At 32.8% G+C, this 24710-nt stretch overlaps 1 protein-coding gene across 4 annotated transcripts in view; it reads left to right on the plus strand.

Moving 5' to 3' along the window:
• The window catches only part of LOC141458632 (neurotrimin-like), a 747333-nt gene extending 728695 nt beyond the window's left edge, over nucleotides 1–18638 (plus strand). For all 4 annotated transcript variants that reach the window (XM_074136888.1, XM_074136886.1, XM_074136887.1 and 1 more), the window contains one exon: nucleotides 10301–18638. In XM_074136888.1, coding sequence (XP_073992989.1) covers nucleotides 10301–10419 — 119 coding nt within the window. In that variant the 3' untranslated portion in view covers nucleotides 10420–18638. The remainder of the gene's footprint in view (nucleotides 1–10300) is intronic.
• Nucleotides 18639–24710: the final 6072 nt, after the last annotated feature.

Genomic DNA, 24710 nt, shown 5'->3' on the forward strand with positions numbered 1-24710 from the left:
TTTTGAAATAAACCTCCCATTTTGTTTATTTAATTTATACTTTTAACATTGCCAGGAAAGGCGTATTCATTTTTCATTTGTATCTCACCAAAAACTTTTATTCTAACGTTCTTTTTATTGTATTTCAATTAGTTATGTTTCGCTTTTATTATTTACGCCAATTTAAATAAATGATCGAATAATGACAGAACAAATCTACGTTCGACTTTCATATTCAAAATGCAGGGTGAACCAGTAAGTTTGTCCAAAGGCCTACTGTGTGTAGTACATCTAAAGTGGAGTTCAATGACGTATTGGCCAACTTCATATTTCCCCCCCTGTTCTTGAGTGACGTCACTAAAATGTTATTACTCAGAAAGTTTTAGTCCGAATTCGATTCTGATGACACGGTTAGAAAGACAGATAAATTTTCTAAAAATCGATACCATTTCGAAGCATAAGTCATTCTCAAAAAAAACTCAATCTTCCTCCGAATGCTGAAAAAATTAAAGTAATCGAAATTTTTAAGAAAACTCATTAGGCCCTTATGTGATCATTATCAGACCTAGGTGCTGGCTGGCACTTTTTATAAAAGTTTCCTTGTTTAATGGGCTTTCAAACGGTATATCATTTTCCAAGATACCTTTTATCTTTTCTATGTTAATTTTTAGGAAATTTATCTGTCTTTCTAACCGTGTCATCATCGGCCAAATTCGGACTAAAACTTTCTGTTTTTGCAATGTTAATTGCAAAAAAGTAATGTTTTTAGAAAAAAAAAAATTAAGTGACGTCACTCAAGAACTGGGGAAAATATGAAGTTGGCCAATACGTCATTGAACTCCACTTTAGATGTACTACACACACTTGGCCTATGGACATTACTTACTGGTTCGCCCTGTATATGCGAAGTTAAGCCCATTATATATTAAACACTCCTAATTATTTCTTGCATGAGGATAGAACTGTGCAACCAAAGATTCAATCTGAAATCTTAGATTGCCATCAAGTTCTGAGATACGAGCAAGGAATATTATAATAATGCTTTGGGAATGGGATAGCATACTGGAAATCCTAGTTTAGTTCACGGAGATACTGGATTTAGGCATACTGCCTAAAATTTTTCCTTTTTTCGAAATGCTTCTCACAACTGACAATCGGGTGATCGAAAATCAGAATTGAATTCAACAAAAGAGAACATTATTCAAATGCTGGCAGTGTTCTAGAAAAGCTACAGGCTACCGATTACTTCAGATGTTGCGATCTTATTAATAGTAATTATTTTTTTAAATTTCAATATACGAGGGTCGTTTGAAAAGTCCGTGCAAAGTCAGAGAGATAGCACTACTGGCGCGTATCGAGGTTATGTTTAGTTAGTAGCATCTCTTGGAAGAACACACACCAAGTTTCAGCCAGATCGGACTATTTCTTTGTGTTTGGCATTCATTTGAATCGAGGAAGTCGAGTGATTTTCAAAAAATGGACGAAAAAGAATTTCGTGTGTTGATTAAACACTACTTTATGAAAGGCAAAACGCCTCAGGAGACTAAAGAGAAGCTTGATAAACATTATGGTGACTCTGCACCTTCGATTAGAACAGTTTATTAGTGGTTTCAAAATTTTCGGAGTGGCCATATGGGCACAAGTGACGCTGAACGTTCTGGACGCCCTGTTGAGGTTACTACTCCAGAAATCATTGATAAAATCCATGATATGGTGATGGATGACAGAAGAGTGAAGGTGCGTGAGATTGCTAGTGCTGTGGGCATCTCGAATGAACGGGTACATAATATTTTGCATCAACATTTGGACATGACAAAGCTATCCGTAAGATGGGTGCCGCGATTGCTCACGCTTGACCAAAAACGAAATCGTGTGAAGTGTTGCAAGGACGGTTTGCAGCTGTTCCAGAAGAATCCGCAGGACTTTAAGCGTCGTTTCGTCACTGTGGATGAAACATGGATACATCACTACACTCCTGAGACCAAAGAACAATCTAAACAATGGGTTACCAAGGGGGAATCTGCGCCAAAAAAGGCGAAGACCGTTCCTTCGGCCGGAAAGATTATGGCGACTGTCTTTTGGGATTCGCAAGGAATAATCCTCATCGACTATCTGGAAAAGGGTAAAACTATTACAGGTGCATATTATTCATCGTTATTGGACCGTTTGAAAACCGAGCTGCAAGAAAAACGCCCACGATTGGCCCACAAAAAAGTCCTTTTCCATCACGACAACGCACCAGCTCACACCTCAGCAGTTGTGGTCGCAAAATTAATGGAAATAGGGTTCCAACTCGTTTCACATCCCCCCTATTCTCCAGACTTGGCTCCCTCGGACTACTATTTATTATACGACTCTCGTAATTGCTATATTTATTATATTTGGAGCGAAACTCGCCGGTTTTGGTAGGAATTACATTATTTTATATCTTACTTTACATATTTCACAGTGGTGATTATGTATTTGTGTGCGGATTGTATTTAATAAGATGCACCCAATTCTTTTTAAAATGAAGGTAGACCAAGTCATAAAACTAACCTTTCTTTCTTTTACAAATACCTCACTTAAACTTTTAGTTTATAAAAAGTGTAACACATTCGTTTGTGATATAATCTTATATAAGACTGTATAATTGAAATAAATAGTGGCAAAACAAAAATAATATGAAAGGCAAACAAATGAATAATCTTGTAAATAATATTACGAGTTTACATCAGCTAGATGTGTGCTAAGAGACTCTAGACATTGCTGGAATCTTCTAGGTCTGGGTTTGATCACTATTGGAAATCACCGTTTCAAGTAGAAGATAAGAGTTTTTAAGCTCCAGGATTAGGATGGTTAGATTAGTGTGAAAGTTAAGGAAAGAAGAAAGTGTTAATACGCAAATAAAAAGTTATGTTTAGGTCTTTATAGAGGTGTAAAGCTAACTTAAACTTGCTAAAATTAAAATTAAGTTGCATAATTTTGAACAATTAATAACGAAAATTAAATAAATAAAAAAAAATCAAATCTAATAATTTATTCTTGTTACTATTGTTTACAAAATTTATAAGCTCAAACTTTCGTAATCTTACTTAAACAATTCGTTTAAAATCAAATATAAAATTCAAGATTATGTATATAGCCAAGCTTCAACGCTTAAAAGATTTTAACGAGCACATAGTTGAAAACAAAGCAACAAATTTCTGCATCTAATCTTATTGTTGGAGTGCATTGGTCCGCTATATTGGATTTGTCCGTTTCATCTGTTCTTCTCATTTCTAGATTAAAGTTCTGTCTGGCATTGACTAGCTTTTCGATTTGAAATTTTTTTGTATTGACCTACAATAGGATCTGGCCTAGATTTTAAATTTTAATAAATTATAAAAAGATCTCAGACGCAGTGCTTTCTTTGCCAATATGAAGACTAAATAACCTGGTTTTAACTAAAACCAGTTTGCTTTCGATTTAAACTAGTCTGGATTGATTGTCAATCTATTACTGAAATTTATGCATGTTTACTGAATGTTCACTGTCATCTGTTAGTTAGCTGAAACATTCTCTGTATCAAGATAGTTCAGCCAAGAGTCTGTACTGAAACATAAACAGAAAACTAATCTAATTAGAAACTTGTAAATAAACCAAATGAGTGCTGAAATCTTGTTTGATAAATCCTGGATATTTTACGACCGTGCGTTAAATTGATGCTGTACATAAAGAATCAATTTATGCAATAAAAGTTTTTACTACAAAAATTAATGTAATTTTTAACTTAACTGTTTTATTTCGACAAAATTCTTCAATCAAATCAAAAATAAGCACATCGTAATTAAAATATAACATATTCTTCAATCATTCATAAACCGTAGTTGATGGTGAATCGTAATATAAATCTTCAAAATAATTTGAACCTTATTATTGATAATAATTTAAGTTTAAGCTGTTTTCAGGAGGGATAACAGATTCATACTTGGTCATTTGGAGAACTTAGAACATCAATTTCAAAAATATTTACATTCAGATATTGAATCTAATAAGTTTTAATTGGGCATTGAAACCATTCCTGATAGAAATGGATCAAGTACAACATTTATCATTCTAAAGGCACAGGAAAAATTTGCAGAACTTTCTGCTGATGCTGAAGTCTTAAACTTGAATTTCCCAATAAATGTTTAGCAATTTTTTTGATTTGGGCTTAAAAAACCAGCAATCAACAATCTCAGACGAAGCTTTGAAAGCTCTTTTGCCATTGGCCACCACATACGAGGGTCGTTTGAAAAGTCCGTGCAAAGTCAGAGAGATAGCACCACTGGCGCGTATCGAGGTTATGTTTAGTTAGTAGCATCTCTTGGAAGAACACACACCAAGTTTCAGCCAGATCGGTCTATTTCTTTGTGTTTGGCATTCGTTTGAATCGAGGAAGTCGAGTGATTTTCAAAAAATGGACGAAAAAGAATTTCGTGTGTTGATTAAACACTACTTTATGAAAGGCAAAACGCCTCAGGAGACTAAAGAGAAGCTTGATAAACATTATGGTGACTCTGCACCTTCGATTAGAACAGTTTATAAGTGGTTTCAAAATTTTCGGAGTGGCCATATGGGCACAAGTGACGCTGAACGTTCTGGACGCCCTGTTGAGGTTACTACTCCAGAAATCATTGATAAAATCCATGATATGGTGATGGATGACAGAAGAGTGAAGGTGCGTGAGATTGCTAGTGCTGTGGGCATCTCGAATGAACGGGTACATAATATTTTGCATCAACATTTGGACATGACAAAGCTATCCGCAAGATGGGTGCCGCGATTGCTCACGCTTGACCAAAAACGAAATCGTGTGAAGTGTTGCAAGGACGGTTTGCAGGTGTTCCAGAAGAATCCGCAGGACTTTATGCGTCGTTTCGTCACTGTGGATGAAACATGGATACATCACTACACTCCTGAGACCAAAGAACAATCTAAACAATGGGTTACCAAGGGGGGAATCTGCGCCAAAAAAGGCGAAGACCGTTCCTTCGGCCGGAAAGATTATGGCGACTGTCTTTTTGGATTCGCAAGGAATAATCCTCATCGACTATCTGGAAAAGGGTAAAACTATTACAGGTGCATATTATTCATCGTTATTGGACCGTTTAAAAACCGAGCTGCAAGAAAAACGCCCACGATTAACCCACAAAAAAGTCCTTTTCCATCACGACAACGCACCAGCTCACACCTCAGCAGTTGTGGTCGCAAAATTAATGGAAATAGGGTTCCAACTCGTTTCACATCCCCCCCTATTCTCCAGACTTGGCTCCCTCGGACTACTATTTGTTCCTCAATATGAAGAAATGGCTGGCGGGAAAAAGATTTTATTCAAACGAGGAGGTGATTGCAGAAACGAATGGCTATTTTTCAGACTTGGACAAATCCTATTATTCGGAAGGGATCAACAAACTAGAGCAGCGTTGGACGAAGTGTATAAGCCTAAAAGGAGTCTATGTTGAAAAATAAAAAAGGTTTGCCCCAAAAAATTAAGTAGTTTTTATTTTTGCACGGACTTTTCAAACGACCCTCGTACTTAGGTGAATCATCATTTTCAACTTTAACGTCAATAAAAACAAGGTACCGTTGCAATACAAAAAATATTGAAAACGCCACGAGACCTTCAATAACAAATATTTTTGTCCCAGATTTAAATAATTTGGTGACGGTAAACAAGCATATTCTTCTCATTAAAAATAATTAAACGATTTTAAGACGAAATATTTTTCATGGTTTTCAAATTTTACAATAATAGTTTATTTGTGAAAATCTAAAATAAAATTTATATTTAAGTATGTCTCTTTTATTTTTAATAAGTGCTGATATTGATTTGATGTTTTAATTGCTTTTATTATTAACAATATTTTTCTAAATATATAAGACTAAAATTAATATAAGATTTTTTAACGACGTGAGGGAAGGGATCAGCTAAGTGGTTAGCGTTTACTGTATTCGAATGAAGAGATCTCAGGTTCGAATTCAACTGTTCACGCCCTTAGATTTTCTTCTACTAGGAGCTCTGTAAAGCACATTGTCCGGCGATTGAAATTATTGTCTATAACAGGGATGGCAAACCTTTTTGAGACGTAGGTCAAATTTTGTTCATTTTTTTTTAGTACTAGCTCCTGGGTCACTAATGCCCATTTGCACAAGAGTTTAAGTTTAAAAATTTTAAACTGAATATTTTCAAAACTAAACTTCTTTAAAATTCAGTTGGCTTAACTGGGTAAAACGGGACGAAACAAGTGCTATGGAAGTCTCTTTTTACAAACTTAACTGAACAAAACCTTACAAAAGTGTGTTTTATCTGAAGAAAAATCTAAATATGGTTATTTGCTTTGGGTTGTCGATTTTCTTTTAACAAACAAAATATGAGTAAAATTATACATTTTATTTGATATTTTGTAAACACTTTTACTTTATTTCAAATACTATAAAAGCATTTGTCGTTTTAGAACTGTAATGATCAAACTAAAGGTTATAGATAGCATTTAAATTGCTTTTGTGTCAATGCGTGATTGAAAAAAAATACAGATAGAATATAAATTATCCACACAATTAGAAAATCTAAATCAACCCGCGTAAACAAATAAATGGTTGCCTAGCAATTGTGGGTCAGTGAAAAAGCTTGCGCGGGTCCAGTGTCCGACCCGCGGGTCATAGATTCGCCATCACTGGTCTATAACGAGAGAAACATTTTTGAAATTGGAAGCAATTGAATTTTGAATGTACACTTTGTACAGTAAGCCCAATTAGTTTGCTTATAATATTTGCAGATTCTACGTTAGATTGTATTAAAGTGAATAATTGCTAGTTTGTGTTGCATAGAAGAACCTTAACAATGAGCAGAAGTGTCCACTGCACATAGCCTGAACTTTCTGGTCTTAAATCTGCCGACAGTCATCCTGATCCTTCTAAATTTTCTTTGGAGGATCCTGATTATTCTCAGGAGAATTTTCTTACCCTGAATGCTTGAAAAATTTCCACTCAAGAACCGTACAAAATATTTAAATTTAATTTAATAGAAGATCACAATAAAAGACAATTTACGTTTTTTACTTCTTGAAGTCTGGTAATGGTTAAAAAGATTTAGACGCCTCTCACTTCGTCCACGTTATTTTAGAATAAGTCTAAGTAAAATGAATCTGAGCAGTATTACTACTGTATTTTATGAATAGGAGTTAAAAAAAAAGTCAGTGACTTCTTCCCAGTTCAGCATCATATGACAGAGTTCCTCCTGATTTTATAACTTAGTTAAGTTAACACAATTTCTCAGTTTAGAGTACCGAGTTAAATCTTGTGAATTTCATTTGAATATTTAAACAGATGGCATTGCTTTATAGAAATAAATTTAACTTAGTAGTAATGCCGCTTGAATTCTCCACTAATGTATACAAATATTTCGACCCACGAGGGTCGTTTGAAAAGTCCTTGCAAAAATAAAAACTACTTAATTTTTTGGGGCAAACCTTTTTTATTTTTCAACATAGACTCCTTTTAGGCTTATACACTTCGTCCAACGCTGCTCTAGTTTGTTGATCCCTTCCGAATAATAGGATTTGTCCAAGTCTGAAAAATAGCCATTCGTTTCTGCAATCACCTCCTCGTTTGAATAAAATCTTTTTCCCGCCAGCCATTTCTTCATATTGAGGAACAAATAGTAGTCCGAGGGAGCCAAGTCTGGAGAATAGGGGGGGATGTGAAACGAGTTGGAACCCTATTTCCATTAATTTTGCGACCACAACTGCTGAGGTGTGAGCTGGTGCGTTGTCGTGATGGAAAAGGACTTTTTTGTGGGTTAATCGTGGGCGTTTTTCTTGCAGCTCGGTTTTTAAACGGTCCAATAACGATGAATAATATGCACCTGTAATAGTTTTACCCTTTTCCAGATAGTCGATGAGGATTATTCCTTGCGAATCCCAAAAGACAGTCGCCATAATCTTTCCGGCCGAAGGAACGGTCTTCGCCTTTTTTGGCGCAGATTCCCCCCTTGGTAACCCATTGTTTAGATTGTTCTTTGGTCTCAGGAGTGTAGTGATGTATCCATGTTTCATTCACAGTGACGAAACGACGCTTAAAGTCCTGCGGATTCTTCTGGAACAACTGCAAACCGTCCTTGCAACACTTCACACGATTTCGTTTTTGGTCAAGCGTGAGCAATCGCGGCACCCATCTTGCGGATAGCTTTGTCATGTCCAAATGTTGATGCAAAATATTATGTTCCCGTTCATTCGAGATGCCCACAGCACTAGCAATCTCACGCACCTTCACTCTTCTATCATCCATCACCATATCATGGATTTTATCAATGATTTCTGGAGTAGTAACCTCAACAGGGCGTCCAGAACGTTCAGCGTCACTTGTGCCCATATGGCCACTCCGAAAATTTTGAAACCACTTATAAACTGTTCTAATCGAAGGTGCAGAGTCACCATAATGTTTATCAAGCTTCTCTTTAGTCTCCTGAGGCGTTTTGCCTTTCATAAAGTAGTGTTTAATCAACACACGAAATTCTTTTTCGTCCATTTTTTGAAAATCACTCGACTTCCTCGATTCAAACGAATGCCAAACACAAAGAAATAGACCGATCTGGCTGAAACTTGGTGTGTGTTCTTCCAAGAGATGCTACTAACTAAACATAACCTCGATACGCGCCAGTGGTGCTATCTCTCTGACTTTGCACGGACTTTTCAAACGACCCTCGTATTATGAAAAAAAAAAAAATATTATTAACTTTTGGTATAAAAATTTAGATGAAAAAAATTGTTTGTTTTCGATATAATTTTTTTTACTAAGTTTTGTACTATTTTCAATTACTAGTAATTAACTACGCCACGGTAGCCGAGCGGTTAGAGGCGAGACCTTTAAAGCTTAAATATGTATTGTGGTACTGGGTTCGATTTCCGGCCTCTTAGGCCTGGGATTTTTTTTATTTAATGGTTAATAAAAGAAAATTTACAGTAAAGTATGTTTGCTAAGTCGCCTCTGTCCACGACACCTAATTTGGTAGTTGGACGTAAAGCCTGAAAAAATAGGCAATTACTTTACTTTCTAGTATTTCTAGTTAATACAAATTGCCTAGTCACTAAACTCTCGCGTTTGTTGCAAACAGTCCTAAAACCGAACTACTGAAAAGAAACAAAGCGATAATAATTTTAATTAATTTCTATCGACATTATGCTTAGTCCATTTATTATTATTATTATTACTATTTTTTCCCCATTTTGTAACCCTAAAAGAGAACCGTTTATTCTGTATGTCCACAGAAGTATACATACAATTATTTAACATAAGATATACAAGTACAAAAGAAATATAAAATGAAATATACATTATATACAATATAGGTACAATAAAATGTAAGACAATATAAAATAAAATACATAAGATACATACAATAAAATATATAATAATTTAATACAATATATACACTAAATATTCAAAAAATTTACATTACTTACGTGTTTCATAAAGACAATTGAATTTTTTATATTATTATTATTAATATTATTATTATTATTAGTATTATTATTACTAGCTCCTTTCAATCATGCATCTCCTTCCTTTCATGAAACAAAACTTTGTAACGTAAAAATAACTAATCAATTTCTTTAATTTACAAAAAACCATCTCAGCGCTGGGTACTTCGTCTAGTTTTAAATAAAATTTTGCCCAAAAACTAATATCAAAAATTAATAATTGAATTAAATAAGAAATAAACAAATAAATATAATATTCTCTGTAAATTTATCTTTTGAATTCTAAATTCAATATAAATTACAAAAGAATGATCAAGCATTCAACTTTAATTGAACTTTATTGCCATTTAAAAGCATCCTTTTGAAAAACATCTACTTGTGGATCCATTTTGTTATTAATCCTTCAATCAAACTTTGACTAAAGCTTCTATGAGCCTTCTAAAACCGCAAATCAATATTATAGGGTTTTAAAAAAACGCATTTTCAGAGATTATGCACGGCCAGGCTATTCTCTGGTTTGCTATCCAAGGATAGGAATTCACTGCTGGAATTCCTTGATAGTAGATACTTCTCACAACCTGCATTTACTTCCCATTGTATATCATCCTGTCCTAGGCAAGTCTAAGTTGTCTTATCTAGACATTGCGATGGGAAATGAGAACTCTGTATCGGTCGATGTCGGTGATGTAATTGAATTCAGGACTGTAGTTACGCAATGTGGGATCTGATAAAGAATTTGTATATATTCGGGAGCCCGGATGAATCTCAATTAATATTTTGGACTTTTTTTAAAAAATTTAATCCAAAAATTAATAAATATTTTTGTTTTTCTGTTACAGAACTGAAGCATGGTTCCTACGAAGAATTGGACGATGATTCTTTAGCCATTCGATCAGCATCGCCTGCATCCACTACTGTAATACTCCTGATGGCCGCATATCATCTTTTACTAGGCTGACGATACACTTGACCCTATTCTGATCATGTTTACCGTCTAAAAATTTGAGCCTCGCGTAATAATGTACGGGAGAATTATTGCCTTCCAAAGTTTGTAACTTGGAAGCTTTATTCTTCACAATGTCACTTGAGGATCATTTCAAATGAATAAATAAAAAATTTTAAACGAATAATAATAAACGGACGTAAAATGAATAAAAGCGCGTATTAAATTAATTTTAATATTTTTTAATTAATAAACCAATATGACCTTCCTCTTTTTTTTAATTTTTTTTATAAAATCCGAATTGATATAGCCTTACTTCCAGTAAAATAGCGTTCGTTTTTAAGTTAGATTGTGATGTCCATTACACTGTAATTTTTGCTAAATCGTATTATTCGTCGATTTGTTAAGATTAGTCCAGTAAAGAGATAACTTTATCAATCAAGCTACCTTTAATCATTTTTTTAAAATTATTATTATTACTGGTTCTTGTGACAATTTTATTTAGATTTTCAGTTGAAGGGAGTATGCATATAATAGACGATTATCTTCAGCTTTGTACTCGTACTAACATTACTAGCTGTCATAAATGCTTTCAGATTATTTCTTTCCTCGTGATTTTTGGACTACCTCAGGCTTCTGACTGTTTTTGTCAGTCACGTGATTTCAGCACTCTTTTTAGGCAAGAGTGACGTTTTCGTCTCTATCTTCTTTTTTTTTATTTTAGATTTATTGTCAGCTTTGCTCATGGTAGAGTCTTCTATTTTTATCTTGAATAAAGGAAGAGACTGAACAATTTTTTCAAAATTTGTGAAGAGCGCTAATCTGTTCAATATCTCAATTAAAGTGACAAAATGTTTTTACTTATTCTAGTAAAGCTTTTAATTATTTTTGAGTAACTAAGTTTAGATTAGCAATCTCGTATTCTTGAACTAGAAAAAAGTGTTTTTTTTTGGGGTGTTTTTAGTAAAGTTTGTATACACAGCCAACTTACCAGCATTTAATGCACATTCTGCCTTCGAATATTTCCATTTAGTTTGCAGTCCAAAAGTGAGTAATTTGACTTCGGTAACCCTCACTGCCTTCATGTTTCTCTGATCCATGCGGAAAGAACAGAAAAAGGGCCACAATCTTCTAGAGATAATTAAAAAAATAAAATTCGTGAACTTCTCAGCAATAAATCTACACTTAATTGCTTTTGAAAATTATTCCAATTTCAGTGTTATTCCCAAATTTTTTTCAAGCTGAGTGATTCTTTATTTATTTTTTTTTTCAATCAAAAGAGGATTCAAATGAATTGGAATAGAAATGGGAATGAGTGAGAATGATTGCGAAATAAATAGACGAAATTTTTCACATATGTTTCGGGACTTTCGAAATGGGACTATAAATCAACGAACTTTCTGTCACCTTACTAATTCACCTCATCAGGACGTGAACTTAATACTTAATATATCATCATATACCCAAATACAATATTAAAACCAAAAATAATCCTTACACAAAGAAAAAGTTGTAAATATTCGTGAACTTTGTCTTATGAAAAGATCTTTAATTTTCTTTCCGCTTCGCTAAGTGTAAATATAAAAGTTCAGGTTCGTATACTTTCATTCACAAAGTATTTTTTTTAAAAAAAAAAACTGTAAAGCATATACTTTGATTTAGTAGATTTAAATTAGGCGAGATTTATATTTATAAATCTAATAAATAATTCCACTCTATTAATGCTAAAGCCGATTAAAAGTTCTATGCTCCAACCTATAATACCAAGATTAGGGTGCATTTTGATACTTTTAACTTTATTAGGGTTCATATAGCCTACTTTAGAGCGACCCTAACTGTGAAGGGTAACGATACTGAGCTTAGTATGAGCCCTGTACACTTGAAAAAGGCTTTTTTTTTTTTATACAAAGAGAATAACTTCAAAGCATTTACTAGACAGCTTTTCGTGAGATCAAAATTTATTCACTACGTCACAACAAAAAAAAAAAAAAGAAGGTTATAATGATGCATCTCAAAAAAAGAATCCTCAAAAATAGAATTGTCAATTTCCTCACTAACTCCTTTTGATGTTTTTAAATGTTACCGCTTTGTAAAAAAAAAAATACCTCCTGAATGTTAACACATATATTTAACGTCTGAAAAAAATGAAACCTTCATGCTGGAAAATTAGAGCTCTTACTGTTGTGAAATATTTAAGGGCGCTACGATAGCCGAGCTGTTTTTAGGCGAGAACTGAAAAGCTAACATGAATTATTGGTAGTGGGTTCGATTCCTGGTCGAGGACTTGGATTTTATTCAATGTTTAATATGAGGACATTGTAGTTAAGTATTTTTGTTAATCGCCTCCATCCACGATACTTTATTTATATTGTGTTAGTTGTACACAAAGCCCGCCTGAAAAATAGGCATAACTCTTTTTCTTTTTTTTGTATGTTAGTCCCAATTTATTTTAGAATTAGATTGGATGCTGGTAGTGGGTGTGAAATGCAGATTTTTCAAGTAGAAGATCCTCCAGTTCGAATCCCGCCTGTAGAGCTACTTTTTATTATTATGACGAGCTTCTGCCCTCTTCCAAGACAACTAATTTGTAGTTGGACGTTAAGCTCTGCCTCAAAAAAATAGGTGATTACTTTTTACACTTACTATCGAATTTGGTTGAATTTCAAAAATATCGTTGTAACATTTTATTCCACTTTTAAACTGTGTTTTTAATTTTCGGTTGATTATCAGTTCAATAATATCAATAGATTGTTTGTGGAATAATCAATTAAAAGGGGTTTTCTATCCTATTTTTATTTATAATTACAAAAAGTCAGGCTTTCTACTCATTCAAATTGATTATTTTCAGGACGTATTTCATTTAAAATTAAAAAAAAAAAAAGTATTATTCGACAGGATATCAAATCTACTCTGTTCAGTAAATTTAAAAATGTTAAAAGAAGAAATAATCTTTGGAAATCATCATATTTTTACAAGATAAGGGTTTATCAACTCGATTCAAATCGAATCGAATAAACTCGAATCAATTCGATTTATCAACACTTAGTAATCGCATTTTCAATATCAATAATAATCAATATCTTGGAAACTGCCTACTTCTAATCAACGTGAAATATACACATGTTTTATCAGTAAACCAATCACTTTAACTGTAATGATGATCTCTATTTTACTGGAAGTTTATTAAAGCTGCATATTCAGCTGCATCTAATTCACAAGATATCAATTGCTGCAACTGAATAATCATGGCGCTATTTGCATAATAAATTATTATAATTGCCTGTGTCCATAACAGCGTATTATGTTTTCTAGACGCCCTTTAAATAAAATAAAAAATCATTAATTTTCTTTAAATAATTATCTAAATTTATCCCAAAATTTGTGACCCTGTATTATTCAGTACGGTTGAGTAGTCAAAATAGTTTAATAAAGAAACATTAGGTTAAAATTAAACATAATTTTTATCTGAATATATTTTATTTAAAAGAAGTGCGCTATTTTATTTTATTTTTAACATTCCTAAATAAATTTCGGGGACAATTATATCCCCAACAATTAAATAAACAAAGACTGCCCAATTGACATCATTAACATCCATTAATTAGGATGTATTTAGGTATATTATTTTTTTATACTTACTCTAATGAACGTAAGTTAATTATTAACTTCTTTAAGATTAATGTTTTATTAATGTAGTATATGTTGATTAGGTAAATCAATTGAAATTATATAAAATAGTTTATTTATTTTTAACAATTTAGAATAAACATACTACGTAATAATGGAAATTTTTGTGAATGTTTTTTCACAAAATTTAAAATTAAAAACAAACAAAAAAATTATTCTAAGTAAAATTGTTTGATGGGAACATGTTAATTTTTTTACACTAATAAAAACGCCCAATGCGAGGAAAAAAAAATAAAAAAGTATAAAACTTTTCTTAATAACGTGTGCTTTGAAAATTATTTTTATTTCTGAATAAAGTTCGTGAAAATAATGTGTAGGTATGACTTTAAGAGGGTGATAACTAAATAGAATGTGAACCAGCGCGTAGATCTTGTTGCGTTAGATCATAGAACAGTTTAAACGGTTATTTTTTACTTTTTATACTTCTTCAATTGGTGCTGTAACTTGTAAAATTGGTTACGTCCAAGATATATACCAACAAATTTTGCTCCATTATTTCTCTAAACTAACCACTTCAAGTGATGGTCTTCTGAAATGTGCAATCTAACATTTGCCTAACCTAACCTAACCTATCCTAACCTAACCTAACCTATCCTAACCTAACCTATCCTAACTTAACCTATCCTAACCTATCCTAACCTAACCTATCCTAACCTAACCTATCCTAACCTAACCTATCCTAACCTAACCTATCCTAACCTAACCTAACCTAACCTATCCTAACCTAACCTAACCTAACCTAACCTAACCTATCCTAACCTAACCTATCCTAACCTAAACTAACCACCAAATTTTGCTCCATTATTTTTCTAAACCAGCGGTTCCCCAATCTTTTTTCATTAGTGTACCCCTTTACCTGATTGTTTCCTTACTGTGTTCCCCTAACATACATAATATAATAAAATATATATAAATAAAAAAAATAAATAATCGTATTCTTGATTTTACGTATTGTAACTTTAAATTAACCTCAAAACAATCTGAATATAATGTGTCTTGTAAAGAACATATACATATGATATGTTCCTATTTAAAAAAATCATTTATTAATAAGTAAACATTTCAAACCAATAACTATTGCAGGGGTCGTAAATTGAAACAGCAAAGCGTTAATAAAGGAGAAGTAAATTATATGCGGGCCGTGTGTAATATTAGTCAAAACTAAAGTAACATTTATTTCGAATTTTTACATTTTCCGCCATAATAACTTTTTTTTTGCGTACCCCTAAACAATCTTTCGCGTACCCCAGGTTGGGAACCGCTGCTCTAAACTAACCACTTCAAGTGATGGTCTTCTGAAATGTGCAATCTAACATTTGCTAACCTAACCTAAACTGACCTGACCTGACCTGACCTGACCTAACCTAACCTATCCTGTCCTAACCTAACCTAACCTAACCTAACCTAACCTAACCTAACCTAACCTAACCTAACCTAACCTAACCTAACCTAAACAATCTTTCGCGTACCCCAGGTTGGGAACTGCTGCTCTAAACTAACCACTTCAAGTGATGGTCTTCTGAAATGTGCAATCTAACATTTGCTAACCTAACCTAAACTGACCTGACCTGACCTGACCTAACCTAACCTAACCTAACCTAACCTAACCTATTCTAACCTAACCTATCATAACCTAACCTAACCTATCCTAACCTAACCTGACCTAACCTTCTCAGTTGCATTTAGGAATCTTTTCCCTTTATCCACAGAGAGAAGGAAATAAAAAGGAAATGAAGAAAAATATGAGGAATAATTTTATAAAAATCTACCGTTGAAGGTTTTTTGTCATCTCTCAAGGAATTCAATCAAAATGGTGCAAAATTTGGGTAGTGAGTCCAACAAATTGAATTAGTAAAGTTGAATCAAACCGTATCTCGGATCATATCATCCATAGCAGAGTCTCTTGTCAGTGGGTGTCCCCTTTGCTGCATTTAGCATTTTAGCAGGCTCTACAAATGCTTTTTGTCTGTACTAGAAAGGATCATAGCTATTTGCATAATGACTGTTTTAAACGACTTGACCCTTTTATAAAACATTATGCAAATTACTGATGAGATAATCCCCGTAAAAATAAAATTAATTAAGCATTTACTTTTTTTTTTAGTTTTATTGTAGTTAATTCTGAAATTTTCCTCTAGTCGACAGTGTGATCTGTTCTCCCATCTTACCTTTAAGAGAACAAATTAAATGAGGAGAATTGGCAAAAAATAAGTTAAACCTTACCTCGTATTTAGCATACTATTTTATGGCCAATTATTTTGATCTTGTTTGTTTTCTTCTTTTGACCTTTCATTTGTAATTATTTATATGTAGTTTAAATTTTTAAAATTATTATAGAATATTTTAGTTAAAAATTTACTCACATTGGAGTGACATTTACTAAGAGGAATCTCTAGTCAACTATTAAAAACTGTGCGGCGTCCAAAGTAAGTGGTAATGTTAAGTAAGTGAATATTATTTTATTATAGACTAATAAATTTATAAATTACTACAATAATTATAAATAAAAGGCACGCGCCACTATAGCCGAGCGGTAAGAGGCGAGACTTGCAAAGCTAATATGTACTTGTGGTACTGGGTTTGATTCCCGGTCTCTAGGCCTTGGATTTTTATTTAATGTTTAATAATGAGAACTTTGTGTGGTAAGTATGTTTGCTAGTCGCCTTCGTTCACGGTACCTAATTGGTAGTTGGACGTAAAGTCCGCCTGAACAAAAAAATAGGCATTACTTAACTTTTATAATAAAAGGCTATCAACAGATGCGTTTTCAAAAAAAGAGAGGAAAAAAAAGGCAATAATTCACTGGGTCAAAATTCTGCTTTTACTTAAGTTGGTTCTTGTAAATGTGGTAAGAAGCGCGTAAAGGCTAATGGCCGAAACAGTTCTAGTGGCTGCCTAATAGAAGTCTTGGTGCAGGTTATCTCCTTAAAAAATTTTCAAGAGGAATCTTGATTTAAGCAAGCCTAAGTCAATGGAGTGGTATTTCTTACACAGACAAGTAAAATCTTCAACCTCTACTATCTTCCAATTTCTATAGAGAACAAAGACTTCCTAAATGATCTCAATCATCTGGAAGATCACCTCGATGAACTTCATTCGTCATTGACATTTCACCATCAGATATCAAGAGAGCTGTGAATCAGATATTTTGTTTTGATACTAAAAGCCCTTGGTACCCCGTAAACCATATTCAAGAGTAAACGTTCTTCTACATTTGTGCGCCATTTCTTTGCCAATGAAGTAAAATCACAGTAAATCGCTTACCAAAGTTCATAGTGTATTGTGCATAAAAGTATATTTTATAATGTTACTGAATTAAGAGTGAAATTTGGTAGCCGTGAAATTGTCTGTTGCAAAATTACCAGCTGCATTACTTCTTAAGATTTCATTAACTTAATATGAAAATTCTTGAATACTTTTTAATTAATACAGCTGCCTTTGTTGGCTGTAAAGTACTTGCATTTAATCTTAAAAGGTGCTCCTGCGCACTTGGTTAAATCTGTAAAATACTTAGTGGTGGCCTTGGTAAGGAAATCTTCGTTTACACCTTTATTTCACTGCGGAAAGTCAGCTATTAGAAGGTCCTTAATTACCATTTAAGTTTGCCATTAAATTCTAAATTCGCATACTTTAATAGCCCAATCGTCAACTTCAAAAAATAATATCCACAGTAAAAATGCCCAAAAATATTTCCCTTTGTTCCGTGATAGTACAGAAAACATCAACTTTAAATGTTTATATAAAACAAAATATGTCACGCTCCTGGTGGTACAATTCATAACAAATATCTGGGGTATTAAGTGAGCAGGCAGTTACAGAAAGTGTTTTTTTTTTTTTTACTTTAATTTCTTTATAATTAAAACGTAAGTTAATTCTATTAAAAAGTAAGTTCAATTCGTATAACCAACACTTATCAAAAAATCATTTTTACCAATTCAAAAAAAATAAAATTTTGGATTAGGCCAAATAATGAAGCTTAACAAGAGCAGATAATAAAGTTCCACTTTCAGTTTTCAAATCTGACTCCAGTTGGTCCAGAAAATTAATTGTCTATTTTTAGAAAACGCATTAGTATAAAAAGACAAAAATAAATTATTTATTAGGCCAAAATTCTTTCGATGTCGTAAAAAAAAAGAAAAAGAAAAAGCAAACAGTAATTTATAAATATATATTTTAATTTATTATTTATTATGGTTAAACAGTTTCATGTAAATAAATATAAAGAATAAAATTGAAGAGAAAATGCGCAAAAAATGTAATATAATTAAACAAAATTTTTAATAAATGTAAAAAAAATATTTATTTTGAATGTCTGCCATATTTTATTGTATTAAAAAAAATATACTATTGTAATGTGTGCGTTCCTATTTTTAATTAAAAGATAAACAAAATAATATAACTAACTCCAGCGCTTGTATTGATAAAATTCCTGCTCGTAAAATGAAGTCATAAATTTATACATGACTGCAAAACACTTTAAGTATGAAGTATTTTTGTTTTGTTTTTTTAAATAAAAGAAAAGAAACAAAATAGTTGTAAATAGAATATATTGTATACTCCTCAAAACTTATTTATTTTCCTTTCTGCCTGTTTTTTTATTGGTTTTATTCGAAGAAATCTAGGTTGCTGTGAAGAACTGGAACTTAGAAGTTATCAAGTATTTTCTTTTAAATTTTTCTCACAGAATAAGCTTGGAATATGGTACCATTACGAGGGTCGTTTGAAAAGTCCGTGCAAAGTCAGAGAGATAGCACCACTGGCGCGTATCGAGGTTATGTTTAGTTAGTAGCATCTCTTGGAAGAACACGCACCAAGTTTCAGCCAGATCGGTCTATTTCTTTGTGTTTGGCATTCGTTTGAATCGAGGAAGTCGAGTGATTTTCAAAAAATGGACAAAAAAGAATTTCGTGTGTTGATTAAACACTACTTTATGAAAGGCAAAACGCCTCAGGAGACTAAAGAGAAGCTTGATAAACATTATGGTGACTCTGCACCTTCGATTAGAACAGTTTATAAATGCTTTCAAAATTTTCGGAGTGGCCATATGGGTACAAGTGACGCTGAACGTTCTGGACGCCCTGTTGAGGTTACTACTCCAGAAATCATTGATAAAATCCATGATATGGTGATGGATGACAGAAGAGTGAAGGTGCGTGAGATTGCTAGTGCTGTGGGCATCTCGAATGAACGGGTACATAATATTTTGCATCAACATTTGGACATGACAAAGCTATCCGCAAGATGGGTGCCGCGATTGCTCACGTTTGACCAAAAACGAAATCGTGTGAAGGGTTGCAAGGACGGTTTGTAGCTGTTCCAGAAGAATTCGCAGGACTTTAAGCGTCGTTTCGTCACTGTGGATGAAACATGGATACATCACTACACTCCTGAGACCAAAGAACAATCTAAACAATGGGTTACCAAGGGGGAATCTGCGCCAAAAAAGGCGAAGACCGTTCCTTCGGCCGGAAAGATTATGGCGACTGTCTTTTGGGATTCGCAAGGAATAATCCTCATCGACTATCTGGAAAAGGGTAAAATTATTACAGGTGCATATTATTCATCGTTATTGGACCGTTTGAAAACCGAGCTGCAAGAAAAACGCCCACGATTGGCCCACAAAAAAGTCCTTTTCCATCACGGCAACGCACCAGCTCACACCTCAGCAGTTGTGGTCGCAAAATTAATGGAAATAGGGTTCCAACTCGTTTCACATCCCCCCTATTCTCCAGACTTGGCTCCCTCGGACTACTATTTGTTCCCCAATATGAAGAAATGGCTGGCGGGAAAAAGATTTTATTCAAACGAGGAGGTGATTGCAGAAACGAATGGCTATTTTTCAGACTTGGACAAATCCTATTATTCGGAAGGGATCAACAAACTAGAGCAGCGTTGGACGAAGTGTATAAGCCTAAAAGGAGACTATGTTGAAAAATAAAAAAGGTTTACCCCAAAAAATTAAGTAGTTTTTATTTTTGCACGGACTTTTCAAACGACCCTCGTAGCTGCAGACAATCTATCTATTCATCTACAATGCTCAGAGTAACGATATACCATGAGCGGTAAAAGAGGACAATTATTCTAGAAAAGGTAAAATTGAAATAAAACTGTCAAGTAGGACAGTTTTATAAAGGTTGATAGTCAAAAACTGCACAAAAAAGCGTAACATTAAAAAACACTCAACTTTAATAAAATAAGTTTTTCTTTATTTCTATAAAAGATTAAATTCCATAATTTTTCTTAAAATAAATGGCAAATCCTCGTTTACAAGAGCTTCTTTTTGTTTTGCAGCAGCAGCGTAGATTTAATGTATTTCAATAAAAAAAAGTTGCCAAAAATGAGCAAGGCATTTTAAAAATTGTTCTTGTACATCTTGTTACCTTTATGTTTTAAACAAAGTAGCGCCTAAACGCGCAGAACGATTTTCATGAATGTAGTTTCATTCGTTTTGGAATTTCATGTTGATATCCGTTTTAGGGGCCACAAAGTCCTACATGCAATAGAAGAGGAGTTAGCCCCATTTATGTAAGGCCTTCTCGTAAACATTTATTACTAATAATAACTGTAAATCTTATGATTTTGAAAAAAAAAAACAAATGGCAGGATGATTGGGTTAGGGTTCCCCTGTGTAACATTAAAGAGCAGTACTGCTCTTACAACTACTTGCAGTATTTACAACCATTTCAAATTATCGTCGGGTGAACATGCTTACGTTCTCACAAGCTTCCATTTTACAATTCTAAAACACCTGCACAAAACTTGCATTCCCATAAATATCTAAAGGATTTTTAATTTCATTTCAGCATTTGGTAAAAAAAAAAGACGTTCACGTAGAAGGATTTGTACCAACTATTTTTGTCATGTTCAAGGACCGAAAATTATTTTTTTCCCGGCATATCTAGAATCTGCACGATTGTAATACTTGCACATTGGAAGGGTAAGACAAAGTAAAAACTTAAAAACGTTATATTACCAAATCTTAATTTACTGAACGTCTTGAAAGTGTTTAAAGTACATAAAAGTTCATCAGCATCTCAATAGATCACTAGTCCAATAGCACTTAAACTTGTTGCACTAATTCACAACACTATTTGCACTAAAAATCAATATCAAGCAATAACATTAACAAAAAAAATTAATAAAATAGAACTTCACTTTAACTATCACTAATATTCACTTAAAAAAGTCGCGTCAAAAATCAGTTTAAAAAGGCCGCCAGCAACTGGCCAAGGATATCAGCTGGTGTATGACGGTTATCTAAGCAGAGTGACAAAATTGTTTATCAATTATTTTCATTCATTACGAACAAAAATAAATTGTAATTAGTGAATGTTTAATTAGCGAATTGGGAATTTTATTTCATTCATAAATTAAAAAAAAAAAAAATGGTCGCCCAGCTTAGATAACCTTTCTTTACCAGCTGATCAGCTGGTCAGTTACTGGCGGCCATCTTTAACTCGTTAGTCGTGTCTCTTTATTTACGTGATTTTTTAAGTGAACATACATGAGTGTTAAAGTGAAGTTCTGATTTATAAATTGTGTTTAAGTTATACTGTGCGTGATATACAGTTTTAGTGCGAATTGTGTTGTGAATTATTTTAAATAGTGTCACGTGTCAAGTGCTATTGGACTGGTGATCTACTGAGATGCTGATGGATATTCCTTAAACAAGGTAAGACTTTACTATCAAATACTTATTTTAAATTTCAGTTATATTTTTATTGTTCTTGCTTGATCATAGCATGATATCATTTATATTACTACTTACAAATTAAAATTATTGCTATGTCTTAAAACGTTCAATGTTAGTTTTTGGAGTTGATTTCATAACCTTTTTAATGTATTCTTTAATCAACTTTAAGTTCTAAAATAACGTTTTTGTTCCCCCAAATTGTTTTTTGAGCTTGTTTGATGTATTTTTTAATGTTTACTTTTTATTTTACAATTAGTTGAAAATAACCTTCTTTTGTTTCTCCAATTTTTTTTTTTAAATTGTTATCTAAGCCTATTTAATATATTCTTTAATCTCCAACCGTAAATATTTAAATTAATACATGTTTGAGTTACAAGTGATTGTCGTCAGGAGCATTTTGTGTCGGTTACATTTTTACGTTTTACTTTGTCTCAACCCTCGAATGTGGAAGTAGAATCGTGCAGATTTTCGATATGCCGGAAATAAATAATTTCTGGTCCTTGAACATGACGGAAATAGTAGGTACAAACTATGTGAACGTCTTTTTTTTATGTACAAATGGTGAAATAAAATTGAAGAGTCCAAGTAGGTATTAAGGGGATACGCAAGTTTTGTGCGTAGGTAATGTTTTAGAATTGTAAAATGGAAGCTGTGAGAACGTAAGCAGGGAAAACTGAATCATACCTAGTTCATTTGTGCTGGGAAATAATTGTTAAATTAAATATTAATGTATATGTAATTCTAATCGTTGAACAAATAATATAAATAAATAAAATCTTAAATAGAACACTTTTAATAGAGAGAACATGCTACACGCTCGTTATATTCATGCTTTTTTTGAGGTTTGCTCAGCTGTGCCAGTAGGTTAGGTAGGAAATAACTTTGAAGAGTGTATCAGAGTTATCAGACAGAATTTGGTTTTCATATTGTTTTGGTGAATGGCTTTCTGTTTGTATATTTCTACTCTTTATGAGATGTCCGTAAGTCTTCCTTTGTTATCTAAATGTAACAGAATCATTGTGTAGTCGATACTGTCCAGTTGATGACTGTGTTTGATAAGGAAGTCCGTATAAATTGTGTTTGCCAAACAGTAGTTGCCCAGGCCCTAGCTTGATACATTTTTGTGACAAAACTTCTTAGCATCTTTATTTCATATCCTTTGCTTTTGATGTCGACCATACTGTGGCATATTCCATTGGATAGAACATTTGCATTGAATGGGTCTATGTTTTCTGGTTCTTCTGGTTAGAAGTGGTTATTGTTTCTGGTTAGTGGAGTACTGCTGATTCCAAGATATTAACTTATTATTTTGGAACTTACCTCATTCATGTTTAATTTTTGAAAATTCTTGGTGGTAACCCGCTCTTTACTTGAATAGCAATTCAAAATTATTATTAATAGTTGTATGTGGTAAAAATTATTTCTGAGTAGGTCCAAACAAACAATTTAATTGAAATACACAAATAATGTGAACTGTAAAAAATATAATCCAATAATTTGAAACGAGGATTTAAGTTATGAAAACTAAGTTGAAATTAGTAGACTTATTAAAATCAACTATTTTACAAATGAAAAAACCTCCAACAATTAAAGATAACGCTAATTCTTTAATTTATAGATGAACTTCATTATTTTAATAAACTAAAAACTAATTTGAAACGAGGATTTAAGTTATGAAAACTAAGTTGAAATTAGTAGACTTATTAAAATCAACTATTTTACAAATGAAAAAACCTGCAACAATTAAAGATAACGCTAATTCTTTAATTTATAGATGAACTTCATTATTTTAATAAATTAATAACTAATTTGAAACGAGGATTTAAGTTATGAAAACTAAGTTGAAATTAGTAGTCTTATTAAAATCAACTATTTTACAAAAGAAAAAACCTGCAACAATTAAAGATAACGCTAATTCTTTAATTTATAGATGAACTTCATTATTTTAATAAACTAATAACTGTGCTAAAAATAGATAAACTTTGTATTGACAACAAAAGTTATGAACACCGCTGTTGACTTTCAGTATTATTTGATACATTGCTTCTATATGATTAAACAATAACAATCGCAAACCTATTAAGTGAAAGCGATGTCTGAACAGTAATTACTTACATAGCTTGGGTGGACAATGACAGATATTAGCTGGCAGTCACCTGAATTGAAATTTAATTAAAGCCTAGCCCATTAGTAAGGTAAGCCGACTAAAGAGACTGGAAGCAGTCGAGCAGTGTTTTGTGTTTGTGTATTTGGTCAGACGAGAACTAATCTAATAAACAGACTCTATCGTCTTACTCAAAGATCTATCCATTTACTGTTCGACTTGAATTAAAGAGAATGAGAGCTGAGCTCTCTTGGAGAGAGTATATAATTGTTTGTTTTGTTTTTACCTAGTATGTGTGGGGAAAACGTTGCCCATAGACTTGTGTGTGTGTAGAGGACTAAGATATAGTTAAGATTACACAACTTAGGAGTAACTAGATCTAAGTTTATGTCATCCCAGTGTGACTGTCTACTTATCCATAGTCACTTCCCCGTCAAACAACCGTTTGACTTCCTCTGTGTCGCAAGATGTTCAAGTTCCTTTGATGTTCATCCTATACACTTGTAACTTATTTACGCCAAAACTAGTTTCTATTTTCCTTGTATCCTGATTTCCACCTTCAATAAATAAGTTAATTTTGAACATCAATATAATTACCTAGGTTAAATTTCCTCTACATAAGTTTATGTTAAACTAGTTTATTCACATATAACTTTGTGGCAGTATAAGTGAACTACATAGGTTCGCACTGTGATCAGCAAAAACTGTATGCGCTTTATTTTAGTGTAATTAGTTTGTAGGTGAATGCAGCTTAAACAAAAAGTTTTATACTTTGACATATCTACGGTAAAAGTTTTATTCATGTTGTTGTCGTGGTTAAAT

Source organism: Rhodnius prolixus, unplaced genomic scaffold (assembly GCF_049639745.1).
Source record: "Rhodnius prolixus isolate KJV_2025 unplaced genomic scaffold, Rpr scaffold_5, whole genome shotgun sequence".
In the NCBI taxonomy this organism is placed as follows: domain Eukaryota; kingdom Metazoa; phylum Arthropoda; class Insecta; order Hemiptera; family Reduviidae; genus Rhodnius; species Rhodnius prolixus.